Source organism: Medicago sativa, chromosome 4 (genome assembly GCF_051527215.1).
Source record: "Medicago sativa cultivar Bolivia chromosome 4, Bolivia_mono, whole genome shotgun sequence".
Classification (NCBI taxonomy): domain Eukaryota; kingdom Viridiplantae; phylum Streptophyta; class Magnoliopsida; order Fabales; family Fabaceae; genus Medicago; species Medicago sativa.
Window position 1 is genome coordinate 98,669,340 of NC_140752.1, and position 22,067 is coordinate 98,691,406.

At 32.9% G+C, this 22,067-nt stretch overlaps 4 protein-coding genes and 1 long non-coding RNA gene across 6 annotated transcripts; 3 read left to right on the forward strand and 2 right to left on the reverse strand.

The window, feature by feature from the left end:
• Positions 1-2,611: 2,611 nt before the first annotated feature.
• On the reverse strand, positions 2,612-3,614 carry LOC146934501 (uncharacterized). Its single transcript, XR_015008463.1, has 3 exons — positions 3,501-3,614; positions 3,095-3,228; positions 2,612-2,969 (listed from the first exon to the last, which is right to left on the reverse strand). It is a non-coding gene; the product is annotated as an uncharacterized LOC146934501 (long non-coding RNA).
• Positions 3,615-5,980: 2,366 nt separating this feature from the next.
• On the forward strand, positions 5,981-8,203 carry LOC146934502 (Pentatricopeptide repeat (PPR) superfamily protein). Its single transcript, XM_085706398.1, has one exon. The coding sequence runs from the start codon at positions 6,240-6,242 to the stop codon at positions 7,800-7,802; it is 1,563 nt and encodes a 520-aa protein (XP_085562524.1). The 5' UTR covers positions 5,981-6,239; the 3' UTR covers positions 7,803-8,203.
• A 1,959-nt stretch (positions 8,204-10,162) lies between these two features.
• Positions 10,163-12,999, forward strand: LOC146934503 (uncharacterized). 2 transcript variants are annotated; one of them, XR_015007784.1, is made up of 3 exons: positions 10,163-10,318; positions 10,716-11,642; positions 12,841-12,999. XR_015007784.1 is itself a non-coding variant. In XM_085706399.1 (3 exons), exons 2-3 carry the CDS (start codon positions 10,720-10,722, stop codon positions 11,494-11,496), a joined length of 747 nt encoding a protein of 248 aa, XP_085562525.1. In that variant the 5' UTR covers positions 10,163-10,318; positions 10,716-10,719; the 3' UTR covers positions 11,497-11,669. The 2 variants fall into 2 exon arrangements, 1 of the variants encoding a protein (XP_085562525.1); XM_085706399.1 differs by lacking the exon at positions 12,841-12,999 and having other exon boundaries at positions 10,716-11,437; positions 11,468-11,669.
• Positions 13,000-14,477: 1,478 nt separating this feature from the next.
• Positions 14,478-15,536, forward strand: LOC146934504 (uncharacterized). Its single transcript, XM_085706400.1, has one exon. The coding sequence runs from the start codon at positions 14,541-14,543 to the stop codon at positions 15,162-15,164; it is 624 nt and encodes a 207-aa protein (XP_085562526.1). The 5' UTR covers positions 14,478-14,540; the 3' UTR covers positions 15,165-15,536.
• Positions 15,537-16,517: 981 nt separating this feature from the next.
• Positions 16,518-18,352, reverse strand: LOC146934505 (Tetratricopeptide repeat (TPR)-like superfamily protein). Its single transcript, XM_085706401.1, has one exon. The coding sequence runs from the start codon at positions 18,248-18,250 to the stop codon at positions 16,907-16,909; it is 1,344 nt and encodes a 447-aa protein (XP_085562527.1). The 5' UTR covers positions 18,251-18,352; the 3' UTR covers positions 16,518-16,906.
• Between the last annotated feature and the right edge of the window lie 3,715 nt (positions 18,353-22,067).

Here is a 22,067-nt window from a genome sequence, read left to right on the forward strand (position 1 = left end):
CAGCTTATTCGAAACAACTTATTTATACAAAACAACTTATTAGGATCTCTTTTTTAAAAAAAACAGCTTATTTATGCAAAACAACTTATTATGATCTCTTTTAAAAAACAACTTATTCGAAACAACTTATTTATACAAAACAACTTATTAGGATCTCTTTTTAAAAAAACAACTTATTCAAAACAGCTTATTTATGCAAAACAGCTTATTACGATCTCATTTTAAAAAACAACTTATTTAAAAGAGTTTAGTTATGCAATACAGCTTATTCGAAATAACTTATTTATACAAAACAACTTATTAGAATCTCTTTTTTAAAAAACAACTTATTCGAAACAACTTATTTATGCAAAACATAATGTTGCATAAATATATTTGGTTGGTTGCAAACGGGGAAATCATTGAAGACTTAAAGACAACAAGGAACGATTACATGCCTTAAATCATTTAAATTATATAAGATGCAATTAATTATGAATTGAATAGAAACATCTTCACACAAACATCCATTAATATTTCGTCACGTTATGTGTTTTGAGCAAAAACTTCATTAAGCTTTTCATAAACAAACAGAACAAATAAAAAATCATTTGCTTTATTATTCCCTGGAGCAATTATGCGGTTGTTTGCCAACAGGAAAATTATGAAGACTCAAAGACAACAAGGACAATTATATTATAGGCTTAATTGCTATTTTAGTCCTATATGTCTTGAATCATTCAAACAATAGATGTGATTAATTATGAGTTTAATAATCATACTCAGATAGTGAAAACATAACTAAAACATTTTCACAACAACATCCATTTAAATTTCATCATCTTTCTTCGCGTTATGTATTTTGAGCAAAAACTTTAATCGAGCAGATCAAATAAAAAATCATTTGTTTCATCCTCCCCGGATTCACAATATCAATGAGCTCTATAAAGATAAATTTTTCAACATCTGCAAACCAAGTTAACGAAAAGCAGCTAATGCAAGGTTGAAATGCAAATGTAAGATAACAATATGTCATTACTGACACAACAACACAACAGAAAATGATCACAACTATGAACCAAACAAATAATAGTAAATGACACAGAATCAAACACAGAAACATGTAATCAATAGTTAACTAAATTAACAACTTATTCGAACATAATGTTGTTTTTTAAAATGAGATCGTAATAAGCAATTTTGCATAAATAAGTTGTTTTGAATAAGATGTTTTTTAAAAAAGAGATCATAATAAGTTGTTTTGTATAAATAAGTTGTTTCGAATAAGCTATTTTTTTTAAAAGAGATCATAATAAGCTGTTTTGCATAAATAAGCTATTTTGAATAAGCTGTTTTTTTTTAAAAGAGATCCTAATAAGTTGTTTTGTATAAATAAGTTGTTTCGAATAAGCTTTTTTTTTAAAGAGATCATAATAAGTTGTTTTGCATAAATAATCTGTTTCGAATAAGTTGTTTCTTAAAAAAAAGATTCTAATAAGTTGTTTTGTATAGATAAGTTGTTTCGAATAAGCTGTTTTTTTAAAAGAAACCATAATAAGTTGTTTTGCATAAATAAGCTGTTTTTTCAAAAGAGATCGTAATAAGTTGTTTTGCATTAATAAGTTGTTTTTCAAAACAAGATCATAATAAGTTGTTTTGCATAAATAAGCTGTTTTTTAAAAAGAGATCGTGATAAGCTATTTTGTATAAGATAAGTGTTTTTGAATAAGCTATTTTATATTTGGAATTTTGGTTTATAAAATTTGGTTTACCAAAATTTTAATCTATAAAATTTAATATTTTTGAATTATTAAATTAGTTGGGCTTAAGTCAAAAATATTTCCGGGCTTGAGAAAAAGCTTTTTGAGTCTTGCTGTATAAAATTTATTTAGATTGAATTTACTAACAAAACACTTCAATTAATAATACACCTATAAAAAAAATAATAAACTTTAAAAAAAAATACACTTTGATTTATGGATCGGATGGATTATCCATCCATTAAAATTTAATAATGAATGGATTGGATGGACTTTATTCTAATTGGATGGATTGGATGGTTTTTTTTTTAAGAAAAAAAAATAGTGGATTGTAATGGACTAATGGACCTTTTTTGATCCATTCATTAGGATCCAAATCCATATCCATCAAATCCATCCATTTTAGCATGAATACAACCAGAGACCCCATTACATACCGTATAATTGACTACATGTGAAAAAAGTAAACTCGAAATTATGCGGACTCCACTTCGAATAAAAGCAACGGCCATTTCACAACCATCAATTGAGTAAAGGCTAAAGTGCAACTTTGGCCCCCTATCTTTCAAAAAGTTGCGATTTTGGCCCCCTAACTTTGAAAACTACAATTTTGGTCCCCCCATGTTTAGGGAAATATGCTCTTTTAACCCCTAACATAAGGGAAATATGTCTTTTGACCCCTTATCTTTTCAAAATGTTGCGATTATGACCCCTTATCTTTTCAAAATGGCCCCTTTTTTTTGGACACGTGTCGCCTTCTCAGCAGTTTTCAAAGTTAGGGGGCCAAAATTGTAGTTTTCAAAGTTATGGGGCCAAAATCGCAACTTTTTGAAAGATAAGGGGCCAAAGTTGCACTTTAGCCTTGAGTAAACAACACATGTGAGGGTTCTAATACACTTGGAAGATCAAAAGGATCAAAATGAATCCATTTTGACCTATCAAAACTAGACTCATGTGTCAATCTCAGGGTGGAGAGTCCAACAATGAGAATCATCTTTCCAGCCTGTTGTCCTCCATCCAATATTTGGAAGTTTTCATGGAAATCCTCCTATGCGAACGGTTTGGGAGTCCAAAATGGACATTAGCATTCCGGCAACAAAGGGGTCCATTTTGATCCTTTTGATCTTCCAACTGGTCTTAGGACCCTCGCACCATGAAATTGACGTTGCTTTTCTTGATGGAGGAATGTTGGATCAAAGGCTACCCCTCGTAGTGTTAAAAGGATAAATCCTACAAAAAAAATAGACAATACTCCTCAAATTAAAAAATCAAATCAAAATGAAAATAATAGTGAATATGAAAAGAGGCTACCCTCTTAAAAAAAATGAAAAGAGGATACTTGCATAGTTTTTTACCTTCATTAAAAAGAACATAGATCATGTCGTCTTCCTTGATCTTGGTTTTAATCAGAGAAATCACACTCGTTTGAGAAAAAAAAGCTTGATATGATAGTCCTCCAATCGATTTTTGTTGCATCGCTTGTATAGATCTAGTAGAGACAAAATAATACAAAAATTTAATAGGAGAAAAAAAAACCAACACAAAATTTAACTAATAAATTGCAAAATCAAATGAATAACATATTGCTCGAGTACAATAAATTGTACTTGATAAACCCCTGCCTAACACATCATTGTTATAAATTCAATCATTCATGTATACATGTGTGCGCCTTTCAAAACAAATTATATATGTGTTTGAACAGATCTTACATATGTAATAGTGATACATACAAAGATTTATAATGAAAGATCACTTTACCAATTCTCTCCAAATGTAAGATAATAAGGACAGATAGAGATGAAATTTTAGAGAAACGGCGCCGCTGGCTCAATCGAATTGTGAAGTAAGCACAACTCAACTTTTACAAGGGTTTTATAGGGGAAGAGTCGGTGTTAGGTTTTAGTTTTTTAGATAAAAAAAATCACACAATTTATATTTAATTCATTATACCAAAGCGAATTTCACATGTAAAAGTGAAATAAAATTACATCTAAAACATTTCTTTGACCAACCAAAACAAAAACATTAGAGTATTTATTATGTTAAAAATTTAATTAAATTTGTGACTTTATAACTTAAGTTGACCTATTGCTTTAATTATTTTTTTAAAAGGCTAAACTAATCTACTTAAATTATTGACACCGAAGAAAATTGAACATGAAATTTTAAGGATGTGAACACTTCAAGATTCTAAACCAACACCACTGGACCAATCCAAGTAGATTTAATTATTGCTTTGATTAATATTATTATTATTACTATTCCGCAATTATTATGAAAAGATATTGTCAAACTTTTTTTTTCAAGGGAAAATAATGTCAAGGCCATCGAGGCTGTACCATTAAGGTACCAATGGTATATATCATTGGTCAATTAGAATGTGCCACCTACCAACTTAGGCCCCATTCTATATAATATATACTTGATACTATTTTTAATTGTTAGCCAATTAATTATTTGTTACGTGCTCATATATATTATTACAAAAAGGGAAAAATATGTAAAAATTGGGGACATGATATCTAACCCAATCAATCTAGGTGAATGAATCGTGACGAGTAATACAACCAATAAAAACAACACAATGGATCTAACTCTAATCAATTCTATCGAACGAACACCAAATGTGAGCTTTTGCAAGTGTCAACTGGGTCTATAATGTTTTTTTCAAAGAAATAAACGAGTCTATAATGTGGCGACTGAATTGACGGTCAACTTAGTAACGGATCGCATACCATTAGCTCCCTACTCAGAGTCGCCTCAATCACTAGGCCAATAAAGCCCTTCCTTCAGGCTCCAAATTTTAATTTTTTTTAACTAGTGTGTGTAAACTGGTAATGAGATAGCAACATTTTTATTTTACATTTGGAGTTTCCACGAAAGTTTGAATTTTGTGATTCAAACTCCTTAATTATGATTAATATTGAATTAATATGTGTGTGGTTGTATACATTGAAATTTTTTACAATTAATGTTTGTAGTTTTCTTTATTAATGTTGCGGTTGACACTCCTCTTTTAATAGGGATGACAATGGGTACCCTATGGATAGGTGCTACAGTGTCCTTCCTCACACCCGCGTTTGTAAAAATTACTCGTATCCTCGTGGGCAACAACTTTAGTGTCTTTCCTCATTCCCTATGGGCACCTTAGCGCTCATATCCACATCCATTACCAGCACTTTAACTATGAAAAGACAATAAAAATATTACAATTGAAATATAATCATGGTTCAGAAATTTTCAAATCAACTCATAAAACAGTACAAATCGTAGTATTTAGCAAAATAAAAAAACATTCAAAACATCCTACAAAAATTATAAGTTAGCAGGAGGGATAAATTATTGTATTAAATAGTTTTTAGGTTTAAGCTTAGACTTAAATTGCTAAATAAATAAATAAATTATATACCAAAAATTAATAAATTATTTATCATATATTATACAAATATGTATATGCAGGTTGCGGGGCTGAGCACTCTTAGGATTTGTTTGCGAGTTTGGAGGGAGGGGAGGGGAAAACTTGGGAAAAAAGGAATGAATAAGTGAAAGAAATAGAGGAAAATGGGAGAGGAGGGCTTTGATGGGTTAACTTTTCTTCATAACACAAAACCCTCCTCGTTTGGGGAACTAAAAAATTGTATTGGAGGAGTGTATTTGAGGGATTTTGGAGGGTTTATATGAATTCTTCAAATTTAATCTATGTTGATATTATATATTTAAAATTAAAAATATAGTAATCATATGCATTAATTTATCATTCTCTAAAAAAATATTCTTTTAAAAGAATCGAAAGATTTCTCCATTTTCCCTCATATTTTCCACCCTTCAAAACCTTCCATCCCCCTCCAAGCTCCCAAACAAAGTCTTACCCGTACCCATACCTAATTAAATTAGTAGGTAATTCCTAGACCCAAGCCCGAATCCATGAAAGCGGGGTTTTACCCTACTCATTGCGGGTATTTTGTACGGGTACCCATCAAACCTTGGTCCAATTGCCACCCTTATCTTTTAACGTCTGTGCACCGTCTTTTCTTTGTCTATCTAACTCTCAGTCTGTCAATTATCTCTTGATTTGGTGTTATTATCTACTAAAAAAAATATTAAATGAAATTGATTATGATAATTTAATAAACGATTTTTCATTTTAAAAAGCAAGAAAATAAAATAAAATTTAATAACAATATCGAACCCATACCTTATATATTTTATGCATTGTCATACCAGCTAAGATTACCAGGACAATTCAGTCTCTAACTAAAGAGACATGCGAAACTGGAGAATGGAAAAACTTTCCCTCTCTTCGTATATATCCTACTCAGCGAAAAACTCAATTCAAAGCATAAACTAAATATCTCCGATAAATCCCCAAACGTAACCTATCCTATTCCTAGGTCAGTATTTGATCTTGGTTCTACATTTTCAACTTTCACTTTCTTTTCAATTGAAGAATTTAGCTACTACTAATATTGCACCCAAGGTGTTTGAATAAAGTCCTGAATGGCTTTCCAATCACTTTTCTCTAAGCATAAACTCTTATCCTCTTACCTTTTCCCTCTTGTTCAACACAAATTTATTCATTCTTTTCCAACCCAACAAATTTCTGCGCCATTATTACCTGAACTTGTCAATGAGATATCGCGTATCGTAAGTGATCACCGCCACCCTCGCCATGACTTAGAACTCTCTCTAACTCCATTTTTAACACAAATATCAACAGATTTAGTTGAACAGGTTTTGAAAAGGTGCAATCATCTTGGATTTTCAGCTCACAGATTCTTTCTTTGGGCTAAATCAATTCCGGGTTTTCAGCATAGTGATGAAAGCTTCCACATATTGGTAGAAATCTTAGGAAGATCTAAGCAATTCGCCATACTTTGGGATTTTCTTATAGAAATGAGGGAGTCTGACTCTAGCTGTAAAATCACTAATGAGATTTTCTGGATCATTTTCACTGCATATAGCCGAGCTGATTTGCCAGACGGTGCAATTCGGTCTTTTGTTAGAATGGATGAATTTGGAATCAAGCCGAGTATTATGGATGTTGATTTGCTTTTGTATACTCTATGCAAAAAGAAACATGTCAAGCAGGCTCAACATTTTTTTGATCAAGTGAAGAGCCGTTTCTTGTTAACCGCAAAAACTTACAGCATTCTGATTAATGGATGGGGTAAGATTGGTGATTCGGAGAAGGCCCGTGAGCTGTTTGACACAATGCTTGAGCAAGGATGTCATGTGGATTTGCTTGCATATAATAATTTGTTAGAGGCTCTTTGCAAAGGAGGCCATGTGGACGAAGCTATGGATTTTCTTAATGATATGTTGTCAAAGAAAGTTGAGCCGGATGCTTTTACTTACTCAATATTCATTCGTTCTTACTGTGATGCAAATAATGTGCATTCAGCTTTCGGGGTTCTTGACAAAATGAGAAGATGTAACCTTTTGCCAAATGTGTTTACATACAATTGTATTATAAAGCGACTTTGTAAGATTAAAAAGGTGGAAGAAGCATATCAATTGTTGGATGAAATGATTTCTAGTGGATTAAAACCAGACACTTGGAGTTATAATGCAATACAAGCTTACCATTGCGATCATTGTGAGGTCAATAGGGCTCTGAAGTTAATATCTAGAATGGAAAAAGATGGCTGTCTTCCTGATCGCCATACATATAACATGGTTCTTAAATTATTGATCAGGATAGGAAGGTTTGACAAGGCAACTGAAGTTTGGGAAAGCATGAGGGATAAGAAATTTTATCCTTCTGTCTCGACATATTCCGTCATGATTCATGGTCTTTGCAAGAAGAAGGGGAAGCTAGAGGAGGCATGTAAGTACTTTGAGATGATGATTGATGAAGGAATACCACCTTATGACACTACCATCGAAATGCTAAGGAATCGGCTATTGGGCTTAGGGCTTTTGGATAACATTGAAATACTTGCTGCTAAGATGAGGCAGAGGACATCATGTTCAATCCAAGAATTGGCAAATATTATGATTGGCGTTAGATCTGCTCGAAATACTTCGAGACGTGACGACTCGGACATAGAAAGTGATTGAATAAGTGGTTATTTGTTTCTCAAAATTGGTAGGTTGGAAGCATTTTTATTTATGAAAATTGCTTTATGCTAGTTTATGTGGAGTTGCGTATCTTCTTACATCAGAGTTTGCAATGAAGATTACCGTTCTTAGTGCAATGATTAACTGATGCGATTAAAGGTGTTGAACAAATGTAAGTTTCAAGTATCTTTGGACAACTAGTAATAAACTAATGATAAACATCAATAATGTATTTATTGTTGTGGCATTGCTTTTCTCATCTTCCCCTTTTAAGGCTATGTTTGATTGATGTAATGGAAGAAGTTATATGGGATGATATTCTGTTTCATTATACGGGTTATTTACCAATCATATGATTGTAAAACAAGAGTTTTCCAATTTAATTGAGCCTCGGAGACATCGACAATGAAACAATATGGCCCCTGTTGTCCTAAATTTGCTTTTATCGTCACCGGGATTGATTATACACACACAGCTTTTCATGCAATTGGATACCAAGGAATTGCAATGGTTGTTACTGAGCATAATGTTGGAAATGCTAGTGGTAGACTGGATCCTTCTTCAGTCCTTGCTGTTTTCAAGGCTTTGTATAAGTGATTTAGAGGATTTGTTGTTGTTATAGGTATTGGCCAAGTAGTTAATAATAGGGTGAACATAGCATGTGTTTTAATCACTCTTAATACATGTCCTTATGGAATTTTTTGGGTGAAAACTAGTGAACCTGATCTTGGTACCTTACACCATGCAATGCCTTGGTCTATGACTGTAGTTGCAGGCTAATTAGTTCATACAATCCACCCTTCTTTTTTTTTAACCTAGCCACACTATCTTTGTATGTGTGCTATTAATATACCAGTATTTCACCCCAAAAAAATATACCAGTACATAGTCTCTTGATTTAGTGCCACACACCCTCTGTTTGAACAAGCTAGTGTTGTCCTAAAAGATACTCCCTCCGGTCACTATTATAAGGAAAAGTTGACTTTTTAGGTTCATTCAATAAATGATGACCACATACATCATTTATTGAATGAATCTAAAAAGTAAACTTTTGCTTATAATAGTGACCGGAGGGAGTAGTGTGCTAAGGGCAATCTTTTAAGATATTGTCCTAAAAGATCAGCAATGCCCTTAGCACACTATCTTTTAAGATAGCAAGAGAAAGTATACTTCCATGTTCTTTTTCCTTATTTTTCTGTTGATTTTTTATGGCACAAGACTGGATGTTGAACATTATTTTAATAGCGTCTTCATGATTCTAATAGTGTCTTCATGATTCATTGACTTCATGATTTGTGTGATTTGTGATTCTAATAGCGTCTTCCAAGAATGAATGAATGATAGACTTTTCTTTCTGTAAGTGTGAATGAATTTAGTCTACACCGTTTATTTCTTATTGAGAGGTGGTTGAGTTTGAATAGCGAAGCCAAGACAATTCAATGTGCAGTGCAGGGTATTAAAATCAATTTACATAGAGGATGCATTTTTCTTTAACCATGAACATGTGTATGTAATTCTCCACATGGAATTTTAATTTCAAGATATTTTGCCCCGCGATCACTAGTTGCAAAATTTGAAGGAGGATTTCATTTAGATATGCAGCTTTCTTTGTCCTGGACCTGAAAAACTGTATACTCCTTTTAGTCTTAGAAATTCTAATTATTAATGCGATTGTTATGCTATGCATGACATTTTTTTTCTTAGCAATCCTTTCAGCTTTGTTGAAGTAGCTTAATGTTTGTGTTAATCGAGCCAGATGTACAAATATATCCAATATTGTAAAAAAAAAAAAAAATTAGAGATTAAATTTAATGCACCACTAGTGTCATACTTTTTCCACTATTGACCAATCACAAGTCATTGGTTGTATGTCTTTTAAGTTAGATTTGATTAAAGTTAAATGATTCTTATAATCCTTGATTATAATGTATTGACAGTGTAAAAAATTTCACTGTATGAGGTTAGGTTATTTAAAATTTGATCAACTACTTAAATGAATTTCATTTAACTTGAGGATTAGTCTATGCAGTCACGCACGGAGGATACCTTAAGGGATATTGCGGAGGATACCTTTGGTTTACTAAAATTTGATCAATTCACACAGCCAAACATGACATAAAGATGTACATTTTAGTCCATTATAGAGTGTCATAATAAATGTTTAGTTGATAACTTGCATTTGGATGTTAAAACTTTGAAGAGTATGCCTAATCTTTGGAAATTAGGCCCATCGTTCGTGGGTCAGCACTGATGCAATCTTCATTCAAAATATCGAATTTACCCTTGTTGACTTCATTTGCCTCGTTGTGTGAGGGATACTCTTAAGGGGTATTGTGGAAATGACAAACATAAAAGTAACCGCTATATTGGGGAACTTCAACGACCCTCTTGTACTTTCAAAGTATTTTTTTTCATGATTTTTGGTCAAAGAATAATTTAAATCCACAAAAGAGTGAAAGACCAAACACAAACAAGGGAGAATACTGAACACCAAGAACAAGAAGAGGAGACAAAAGGTAAACTTGCTCGCTAAGAATCCAGTTCTTCCTCTTTATTTTTCCTTTGAATTTTCTTTGTAATAATCTTGTTTTTTATTTTTTGTTATTGAATCCAGTTCTTCCTCTTTATTTTTCCTTTGAATTTTCTTTGTAATAATCTTGTTTTTTATTTTTTGTTATGATAGTTGTGTAGTCGAACATCATATTTAGGACTATAAATGGCCAATATATTTTTCTATTGATTTGTTGATTAACTTTCTGTCAAAAAAATAATTTGATTATTATCGTCTCTTCTTGTTGCAATTGAAATTTTATTACTTGGTAGAATCAACATGTTAAAATGCTCACTTGATATGTATCTTTAGAATCCTCCAAATATTAATTTGATCCTTGCAAGATGTTGAACCATATGCAGAGAAATGGAGTATGAATCTTTTGGAAGGTACCAAAAGCCAAAAGGATCTAACATAAAACAGGTATTGAAGTTGATAATAGTTTTGGCTATTTGTGTCTGGTTGCTATATCAGATCAAGCACACAGAAACAAAAAACTATGGCAGTCCAACCAAGCTTGTTGTAGGAAGTGGAGCTAATTTTTTTGGACGGAAAGGGATAATGTCGCGATCGGATGAAAGAGCTTTTTCGGACTCAGGAAAGGTAGATTCTGTTGGAGAAGTAACAAATGAGTTTAAGAGTGATGACAAAGAAAAAGGAGTACAACTCAGGGAGCTGCAAAATGATATGCATGTTGGAATGAATGCGAAATCAAAATTCTCATTGAAGGAGAAGGACAAGGATGTTGAAGAAACCGGAATTAAAGAGAAGGGAAACAACAAGATGCAGAAAAATGTGGTGGAGAGTGGCGCAAATGATGACGAGGAAACAAGTGAGGTACAAAGCTTTCATGATGAAAATGGTGTTCCGCCCGACTTTACTGAAGAAAACATTTCAACTTTTAGCAAAGTAAATTGGCTTAAAAAGATCAATATTTATGATGTCACATATAAAAAGATCAATGTTTATAAAGTCACATATGGAGAAGATAATGATGTTGAAATGAATTTGGAGGGATTGATGAATGCTGCAACAGCCGATGAAGAAATTAATACAAGAAGTACTACTCATGTTTATACTTCAGGTTTGCAATCAAGAAATGTTTATACTTCAGGTTTGCAATCAAGAAATAAGTGGAGATAAATTTGGTTTTATGAAAATTGTGAACCTGTTTGTCATCATTCTAAAAAATGTAATTCTTAAGGAGGTTTAGGACCTAGGATTAGAGAATGTCTTTTTTATATAATTCATGAACATGTATGATGTAATTATCCATATGGAATTTTAAGGTACATGAATCCTGCTCTTTACCCAAATCGTTTCGCTCATTCCCAAAGTAAAATACCAAACTACCCCTACGCATGTTAACATGCGTTACGCAAGTTAACTTGCGTAGCGTGAGTTAAATCACGCTAAGTGCCGTTTTTAGTTCAAAACCCAGCATGCAAGCCCAAAACACCATTTTTTCTTTCCCTCCACCTCCAAAAACCCAAAAAGTGCGAATTCTTGGGTCATAATCTCAACTCCAAATCATTGCAAATCGTCAGGAAGCAAGTTTCTACGCTCATCAAGCATCAAAGAACATGTAATGTATCCCCAAAACTCATCCTATTTTCCTGGTTTTTCTGCCTGTCACGTCATTTTTGTCAGTAGGTGCTAGGGCTGAGCGTGAGTTAACTCACGCTAGTTGTGAGGTGTGCGTAAGTTAACTTGCGTAGGAAGATAACACTAGCGCAAGTTAACTCACGCTAGTGTGTTGCCCAGTCTGTTGCCCAGATTTTGAAATTTTGCGCCACTTTTTTTTACATGCTTTGCTTGCCGCACAAGTCATTTATTTATTTTTTCTTTGTATTTTTTTATTGAGTAGACATTGAGTGGCATGGTGTAACTAATATTATATAAATATATGAAAAGAATTATTTTGGATCGTTTACGTGTCATTAAGTGTGTTTAAATTATTACGGGTCATTACCGGCATATTTGTAAAATTTGGACCGTTTGGATCGTTTATGTGTGATTATGTGATTGTGAGAAAAACGATGTTTTTAATTAATTTTGATCAATTATGTCGTATTATCCGATAAACTTCTTAAACTGGCGTAATTTGGTTAAGTTATGAATGTGGCGTGATTACAGGTCTTTCTAGACTTATCAAAAGTCTGTTCTGTTACTGCATGCATGCATGCAGTTTCTGCTTCTGCTATGAACGTGAGTTAACTCACGCCAGTGCAAATGGAAACGTGAGTTAACTCACGCACTCCATTACACTAACGCATGTTAACATGCGTTATTTTTTTTTACAAATAACACCAACGCATGTTAACATGCGCAGTGTTTTCAACAAATAATACTAACGCATGTTAACCTACGTAACGCATGTTAACTTGCGTTAGTATTTGCACTAGCGTAACTTAACATGCGTAGGGGTAGTTTGATATTTTACTTTGGGAATGAGCGAAACGATTTGGGTATAGAGCAGGATTCAAGGTACATATCATCTTTTTCTCAAAAGATCACTAGCTGCACAATTTGCAGCTTTCTTTGTATCGGGCCTAAAAAATTGTATAGGCTAATAAAGTAATAAAGGGTTAAATATGTTTTTGGTCCCTATAAATATACCAACTTTTCGTTTTAGTCCCTCTAAAATTTTTCTTCAAAGTTTAGTCCCTATAAAATTTTCAATCACTACTTTTGGTCACTATTTTTAATTTAATTTTTGTATTTTTTAATGAAATTGTGCAGAAATATGTAAAATATTCTAAAAAAAATTCCCAAAAAAAAAATTAGAATTTTTCAACAAAACACAAATTAAATATGAATTTTTAACATTAAAAAATACAAAAATTCATATTAAATTCATGTTTTGTTAAAAAATTCTAATTTTTTTAAGAGAGATTCTTATAATATTATGAATTTTTCTGCAAAATTTTATTCAACATATGATTCAAAAATATGAATTCTACATATGATTTTACTTTAAAGGAGGGACCAAAAGTGAAGATTGAAAATTTTTGAGGGACTAAAAGTTGAAGAAAAATTTTAGAGGGACTAAAACGAAAAGTTGACATATTTATAAGGATCAAAAAGATATTTAACCCAAGTAATAATATCAATGAAATTGTTATGTTTAACATCTTTCTTTTGCAGTGCTTTTCAGTTTTTTTTTCCTGACTGATATCAATGCACTAGTAATTGTTATGTTTTGCCATTTTTCCTTTCCAATACTTTTCAGCTTTGATTTTTTTTTTTACTAATATAAAAATAATTGTTATTTTGGCATTTTTCATTTCCAAAATTTTTCAGCATTGTTGATGTGGCTTAATTTTCTTTTCAAAACCAGTGTTTGCATATCATAGTAATAGATGATGGTCAATTTGCATTCTCCATTTTTTTTAAAGAGCAAATTTTATTAAACAACCAGATCTCTGCTCAAGACGAACAGAGATCGGTGAAACTGAGCATACAAACAAAATGCGTCGTATATAGACGGAACACCCGAAAATAAACACCCTAAAAAACACCAACACCCCTGAGGACAACACCCACCAAAATTCACGTCACCACCTAAAACAGACTTCTTCACGAAAACGACCACTATAAAAACAAAATCCAACACCGCCCATCGTTACTACTCACCCCAAAGAAAAAAAACCCTGAAAATTAAACTCCCAATCCTGAACACCAAAGTCGAGTCACCTCCGAAAAGCTCATATCTGAAAGATCATTCAGCATCCACCACCTATCGACCTCCGATCCACTAAGAGAAACCATAAAAAGTCCAAAACCAAACTTGAGTCAAAACACTGACTCTCAATCTCATTATTGACAATTTGGTAGAGATATGTCACACGCTAATGCATGTGTTACCATAGTAAAATAAGATAAACAAGAATTGATTGGTAGAGATATGTCACACGCTAATACATGTGTTACCATAGTAAAATAAAATAACCAAGAATTGAGCAAAGCCTGATATGGAGCTGATTTAATGCTCCCTGATGAGGGTAATTTCATTAGTTCACGTGTCTAAGGTTAGGTTTGTTAATTATAAATATTTTTAAAAAAAAATTAAAATTTTTATCAATCCCATTAAGCAACGCATGACATAAACACTTCATAATCTCTTGACTTCATAATCCTCTGAATGTTTATCTGATCTATGCAAGATGTTGAATTAATGCAGAAGAATGGAGTATCAATCTCTTGGAAGGTACCAAAAACCAAAAGGGTCTAACGTAAAACAGGTATTGAAGATGATGCTACTTTTGGCTGTTTGTGCCTGGTTGTTATATCAAATCAAGAAGACAGAAACAAAGAAATTTGGTATTCAAATCAAGCTTGTTGCTGGATGTGGACATAAATTGTTTGGACGGAAAGGGATGCTATCACGTCCCGATGAAAGAGCTTTTCCTGACTCAGGAAAGGTAGATTCTGTTGGAGAAGTAACAAATGAGTTTAAAAGTAATGACAAAGAAAAAGAAGTACAACTTGGAGTTGAAGAGAAGGGAAACAAGATGCAGAAAAATGAGGTGGAGAGTGCCGCAAATAATGGTGTAATAGATGAGGTCCAAAGCTTTCATGATGAAAATGGTGTTCCGCCTGACGGTGGTGAAGAAAACATGTCAACTTTTAGAATAGTAAATTGGCTTAAAAAGATCAGTATTTATGAAGTCACGTATGGAGAAGATAATGATATTGAAATGAATTTGGAAGGAACGACGAATGCTACAACAGTAGACGAAGAAATTAATACAGGAACTACTGTTCATGTTGATACTTCAGGTTTGCAATCAAGAAATAGGTGGAGATAATATGGTTTTTTTTGAGATTTTAAATTTGTTTATCATCAATGTAAACAAAAGGTTGTAGTCTTGTAGATGCCAGCTACCATGACAAAAGAAATAAGTCCTGAGGAGGTTTAGGTCTAGGATTAGAGGATCTATTTTTTCTTTAATTCTTGAACATGTATGATGTAATTAACCAGAGGGAATTTTAAGATGCAGATCTTTTTCTCAGAGATCACTAGCTGCACAATTTGACGGAGGCTTTCGTTTATATATGCAGCTTTCTTTGTCTTGGACTTGAAAGATTCTATAGGCTAATATCAATGTAATTGTTAAGTTTGACATTTCTCCTTTCCAATAATTTTCACCATTGTTGATGTAGCTTAACTTTTATTGCTATACGGTGTTTGCATATCATAGTATTAGTATTAGATGATTGTCAATTAGCAGATCTTATAACTTGCATATCATAGGATATGTCAGCACGGTAATGCCGGTTTTGCTATAATAAAAAAGTGTATGCTGCATTTAAGCAAAACGGTAAAACTATATGCATTTAGAAGTGCAATCATAACTGAACAAAGAGTCAAAGACAGATGTTTTGTTTCAAGTTTCAACCACAAATATCGAGTTCCATAACAAGAAAAAAACTAAGTATTGAGCAAAACCTGATATGCTGATGCAATCTCATTGACGAGGGTGGTACACTTTCATTTCCTTTCAGGTAATAGGAAATGCTTTTTTTTGTACACTGGAATTGCGTTTTTAAGCCAGGGCGTCATACTTCATAATGATGATCAGATAAACACACAATTGGCTTAGCTAAAATCTTTTTGTTCATTCAATAATAATTGAAAAATCTGAGAGAAAGATAAACTGGACAGGGCCACTTTAAATTCATTCAGCTTTACATGAGCCTATGCAGCAGTACTTCCTCCTTCAGTATGCAGGACTCTAAAAAATGAAAGCCTAATAAGAAAATTCAAGAATTTTGCTTCGTGCACAATAAATCACTCACATGGAGATACAGTTTTGGGCTAAAGGAAAGATTAATCGCGCTTAGTGTTTTGCACAGGTTCTGTTTTCGAACCTCCCAGGTACCCTGCCATGCCATGCCATTTCCACATCTTATACCTATTCTCCTATATCACTTCTCAGGTCATAGAAGTTAGAAAACTCCAATTTTAAGCCCCAAAAAATGATTTCAGTACAAAAATTTCAGACAGAAAATTAAATTTTAGCACTCCAAACAAGCATTTGAAATTTAACAAGCCTACAGAGTACTAAGTTCATGAGATAAAAAGTCAGTGCATTAAGTGGCAAATAAAAGAGAAAATAGCATAAGGAAAAACATTCAATTACAACTATGTTGAACTGTAATTGTTGTCCGGTAAAAGCATCATAAGCCTGAATGCCGTACATCTATAAATTCATGGTTGTGTAACAAGCAAATCATAATGTGATTCTGAATTCTCTGTCGCTAGATTTAAACATTTCCTTAGAAAATCATAAAATTTAAAGGAGTGCTTGTTCTTTAATTAGAGAAGCTAATTTACAAATCAAATTCCCCTACTTTCTTATAAGCTACTCGCACCTAACTTCAGTCTTCAACTCTTCTCCAAAAATATTGATTTTGGAAAGATATTCTGTTTATGGTGTGTATATATAGCTGAATAGAAACATTGTAAGCCAGGATCGATATATGCATAAAATACAATTGATTGTAAAATACCGAATGCTAAAACAAATTATTATTAAATCTTCATTCTTCAATCTGAATTTGTTGTGATGCTATAGGCAGGAACCTTAGCAAGCCTTCCTTCTTTCATAAAGGATCTTATTCTCTCCACCTCCTTCCACAAGCCTTTATTGGCATAGATATTTGACAATACCACATAAACACCTTCATTCCAAGGTTCCAATGCTTGCAAATGCTCAGCTACCCACTCTGCCATATCCACATTTCCATGTTTCTCACACGCACCCATCAAACACCCCCATACTACTGAATTTGGCTTCATAGGCATCTCCTCCACCATTCTCCTGGCATCGTCAAACAATCCCGCCCGACCTAGCAAATCCACCATGCATCCATAATGCTGCAGTTGAGGAGTTATGCCATAAACATTCTTCATCATATCAAAGTAAAATCTCCCTTCTTGAACAGTCCCTCCGTGCACACAAGCACTAAGTACTCCTATAAAAGTCACATAATTAGGCTTCACACCCGACTCCCTCATACACTGAAAGCAATCAAGTGCCTCCTTTGCATGTCCATGCATTGCATAACCCACAATCATAGAAGTCCACGATGACACATTCCTATCCTCCATCGTCGCAAATACTTCGTAAGCCAAGTCCATCCTCCCACACTTTCCATACATGTCAATCAGTGAATTCGACATCAAAATGACAGTCCTTTCATTAGTTTTCGCCTGAAAAACATATTTATGCAATTGAAGTGCCAGGTACAAATCACCAACGCTTCCACAAGCAGACATGACACTAACCATGGTAATGCCATCCGGTTCAAATCCATGTCTCTTCATATCAACAAACACATCAATAGCATCCATAGCAAGTCCACCTTGTGAAAGGCCACTTATTAAAGCATTCCAAGAACCAAGCTTTGGTTCAGGATTTTCATCGAACACCTTACGTGCACTATCAAAATCGCCAGCTTTGCAATACAGATTAATAAACCCAGTTTCACAATACTCATTGGATTGTAGTCCAAGCTTTATACCAGACGAATGAACCTGTTTTCCAAGCTGAATGGCAAAAGATTGTGACAGAGCTTTGAGAACAATGGGAAGAGTGTAATGGTCCGGTAAAACCCCGGCACGCAACATGGAAACATAGATACGAAGCGCATTTTGAGGTGATTCAAGTCTAGTGTAAGATCTTATGATATTGTTCCAGTTGAAAGAAGCAGGGTTGGATTCAAGAAAGCGAGTTAGGAGAATGTGAGCGTATATTTGGTTCAGCTCGCGTATACGAGTAGTGTTAGACAACAATGTAGCTATCACTGTAACTGGGTCGTTTCCACTTGTAATGGAGTGTTGGGGAACGGAAGAGAAACAACGACGACATGGGAGAAAGAAGCGGGACATGAGCCAACGTTGGTTGATTGAATCATCGACTCACCGCCGGCGGCATGGCATGTGACAATAACTTGACTACTCCCTCCTTTAGCCGGTTTAAGTAGGGGTGGAAATGGGCAAGGCCGGGCAGGGCTTTGTAAGGCCTAAGTCTGGCCTACTTCAAAAATTATAGGCCTGAGTCTGGCCTATTACCTGTCATAGGCTCATTTTCGAGGTCTGACCTGACCTTTTTAAAGGCCTGATGAAGCCTGAAAGCCTATTTAAAAGCCTATTTTATGCTAAGGTCTGACAACACATGTAAGCCTACTCCTAAATAGGCCAAAACTTATTAAGGCCTAAAGCACACAAATATGTTTGCTACTAAATAATGAATTCATATGAAGGTCTAATCACACCAATATATCAGCTACTAAATAACCAATTATATGAAGGCTTGTGTTTATGAAGAAAAAAACTTCAAAAATATCAATAATGGAAGATATATTATATATGAAAAACTTAATAAGCCGGCCTGATGGGCTTAATAGGCTTTTTTGCAAGCCTTAGTCTGACCTGTTTAATTAAATAGGCCTTATAAAAAGCTTGAGCCTTACCTTGTTAATAAACGAGTTGGGCCGAGTTAGGCTTTAAATAGGCTAGGCCGTAGGCCCCTGTCGGACGGTCTGGCCTATTCCCACCCCTAAGTTTAACGAGCAATCTATCAATTATGCATTTTCTTAATTTCTCACTCTTACCTATTTTTTCAATAAAACTAATCAACATTCTCTAATTAGAAAATTTAAATTTGTTTTTTTATCTGTAAATTTAAATCTTCCTCGACAAAATTTTGTTTCCCCAGTAATAATGGTTTAATGAAAAGTTGAAATTCTTTAAATAAAATGAGTAACATTGTTAAAAATTTCGAATGCAAATTGAAAAATTCTAATAGAAAAAATAAAACATTTTATGAATATTAAAAAAGAATAAATAGCGAAAGAGACATACTCTGTGTGAAAAAAATAGAAATGTGAATTTGTTTGAGAAATGAAGAATAATTATTATTTTTTTAATAAAAATGAAGAATAATTATTGTTTATTATGAAAGAAAGATATCACATTAAATATATTGCTAAGATTTTTTTTTTTTGGAATTGCTTAGAAATTGAGATTAAGTAGTTTATAAACATACTCGTCTACTCATTGAGTCACTTTTAATAATTGATAAAACTATGCTGTCAACATAAAACTCAAAATAATCGAAATTCAAACTTTGTATCACAAAGATCTATTTTCTACTTAGGAATTAGAGGGTTAACACAAATGAATAATCATAAACTATTTAACTTTTTTACTAAACATTTTCTTAATTAGAAACATTTTACGACATTCGTTAGCCAGACCCAAAAACTATTAATTTAAGAGTTGTCTTATTTGAATATTTATTTATATGACAATTTTTAAAGCAACCAAAATTTTACAAAGAAAATTATGTATTGACACAAAAACCAAAACAATAGAGAGATATAATAAAAACATAATAGGAGTATGAGATAAACTAGTTTGGACACCCGTGCCAAGCACGGGTTAGAATTTGGTTATACTTGACGTAGAGAATATTATTATGTATCATGTATCGATTAAAGCTAAAGATTTGATAAAATAGTGGAGGTTGAACAACAAACAAATGGAAAAAAAAAAACTCATACTTAAACCTTAAAGTTTTGAATGAAGATGTGGTATCATTCTCACTTGTGTGGTTGTTCTTTCTCCAATGTGCTGATCCACACCAGTGATGTCTCCCCTTGAAGGTCCAACGACGGTATCATATCCCGGTTCAACATTGTGGGGGAGTTGTTCTTGGTGGTGGATCACGTATACAGAGACTATGATACTTAGTGGAGAGATGTTAATTTGTCAACTGTGAGTAACAATTTCACATTATATGCAAGAATAGATGTTGAGCAACATATATGTATGGTGACTCATATATCTAATATCTTACGATTGGTGCAATATCAATTTCACTTATATGATTGGTCTTAGTCTAATGTGATGATACAACCCATTGTAGGCTTCCAAGAAGACATAATATTATGATGATTTTTTTGTTTCAGTTTTTGGCTGTCATTTGTTGAATTTTTAGCCTTAAATTTTAATTTTTAGATGTCATTCGCTTTCATGCAATTTTTTTTATTCAACCTTTGTTACTATAAAATTCTTTACTTTTGGTGTTTGGTGGAATCATAGTGGAAAATATAGATGTGTTAGGTCACAAAATACATGTTTATTAGACAGTTTATATTGATGTGGTATTTTTTTAATGGGTCTAATATTTTGGCAGCATGATTACCAGCAATCGCCAACGCCTTCAACAAATCCATAAACTATCAGTAACTCACTATATTACCTATACTCTCATGGGTAAAACATACTTTCCTTAGTTTGTTCCCTCGTAATTTCTCTCATGTTCAAATTCCTTGTTCATCTTCTTTCTTTTATTAATTTACTTTCTTTCTTCGCATGAAAGAAACAAACAAAAACACTCCTCTATGAAACCACCACCAACCAAATTTTTTTACGATGTTGTATCTTTGATCTGATTTCGCTATCTCACTATATCACATACACAGAGATTCCTACCCTTAAGGGAGATATGTTAATGTGTCATGTGAGTTAAACTTCTATTTTGGATGCAATAATATATATTGAGCAACATATGAATGAGTTGATAATATGCCTAATGTCTCGAGTTTTAGGTGAAGATGTGGCGTCAATCTCACTTCTGGAGTTTTATTAGTCAAATGTGATGATTAAATTCACTGTAGCCTCCCTTATAACTACAAATATTATGATGAATTATTTAATTTTTTTATTTTTTAATATAATATCTTAATTTTTTAATATTCAATATATATTTTTGGATGTCGTTCGATTTCATTCAATTTTTTATCCAACCTCTATATTTCAAATATTTTCATTTTTGATCTTTGATGAGATTGAACAATAGAAAACTACATATATGTTATGATGAGTTGATAAAGTACATGTGTACATGTTTATTAGACATTTTAAAATGATGTGGAGTTTTTTTATTGAGTCTATTTTTTGGTAAAATAATTACTCATAAATCTCTTACTCCTTCAAATAACCCATCAAATTATCACTAATACACTCTTTTCTTAATATTTCCACGGACAAAACACACACTACTTTTTTCCCGTTATCATTTCTCTCATGTTCAAATTTCTTTTTCTATTTTTCTTTCTCTCTTTTTCATTAAATGTCGTAACATAAATCACCTTCCATGAAACCACCATCAACCAACCTTTTTTACTATGTTTTGCCTTCGTCTAGCTTTATTTGGCTATGTCACCAGATCTCAAACGAAGAGAGTCTCACATTTAACGAAGATATGTTAATGTGTCAATTGTTAAGAAACAGATACGTGAGATGATCAATATAACTAATGTGTTAAGATTTTGGTGATGATGTGGTGTCAATCTCACTTTTATAGTCGCACTTAGCTTAATGTGTTGTTCTAACCTATTTCAGTCTTCTTCAAAACTCCGAACATTATGATTAACTATTTTGTTAGTTTTTTGATGTCATTTATTTCATTTTTATATTAAATATAAGTTTTTGGATGTTATTCATTTTCATGCACTATTTTTTAATCAATCTCTATTATTTCAAATTTCTTCACTTTTGATCATTGGTTGGATTTAACTATAGAAAAATTCTCACGTAGAATGTTGAGTTGACATAATTCGTGCTTATTAAAAAGATTTAAATGTTGTGGTGTTTTTTAATTAGGTATAATTTTTTGGCAAATTAATTACCCAAAAAT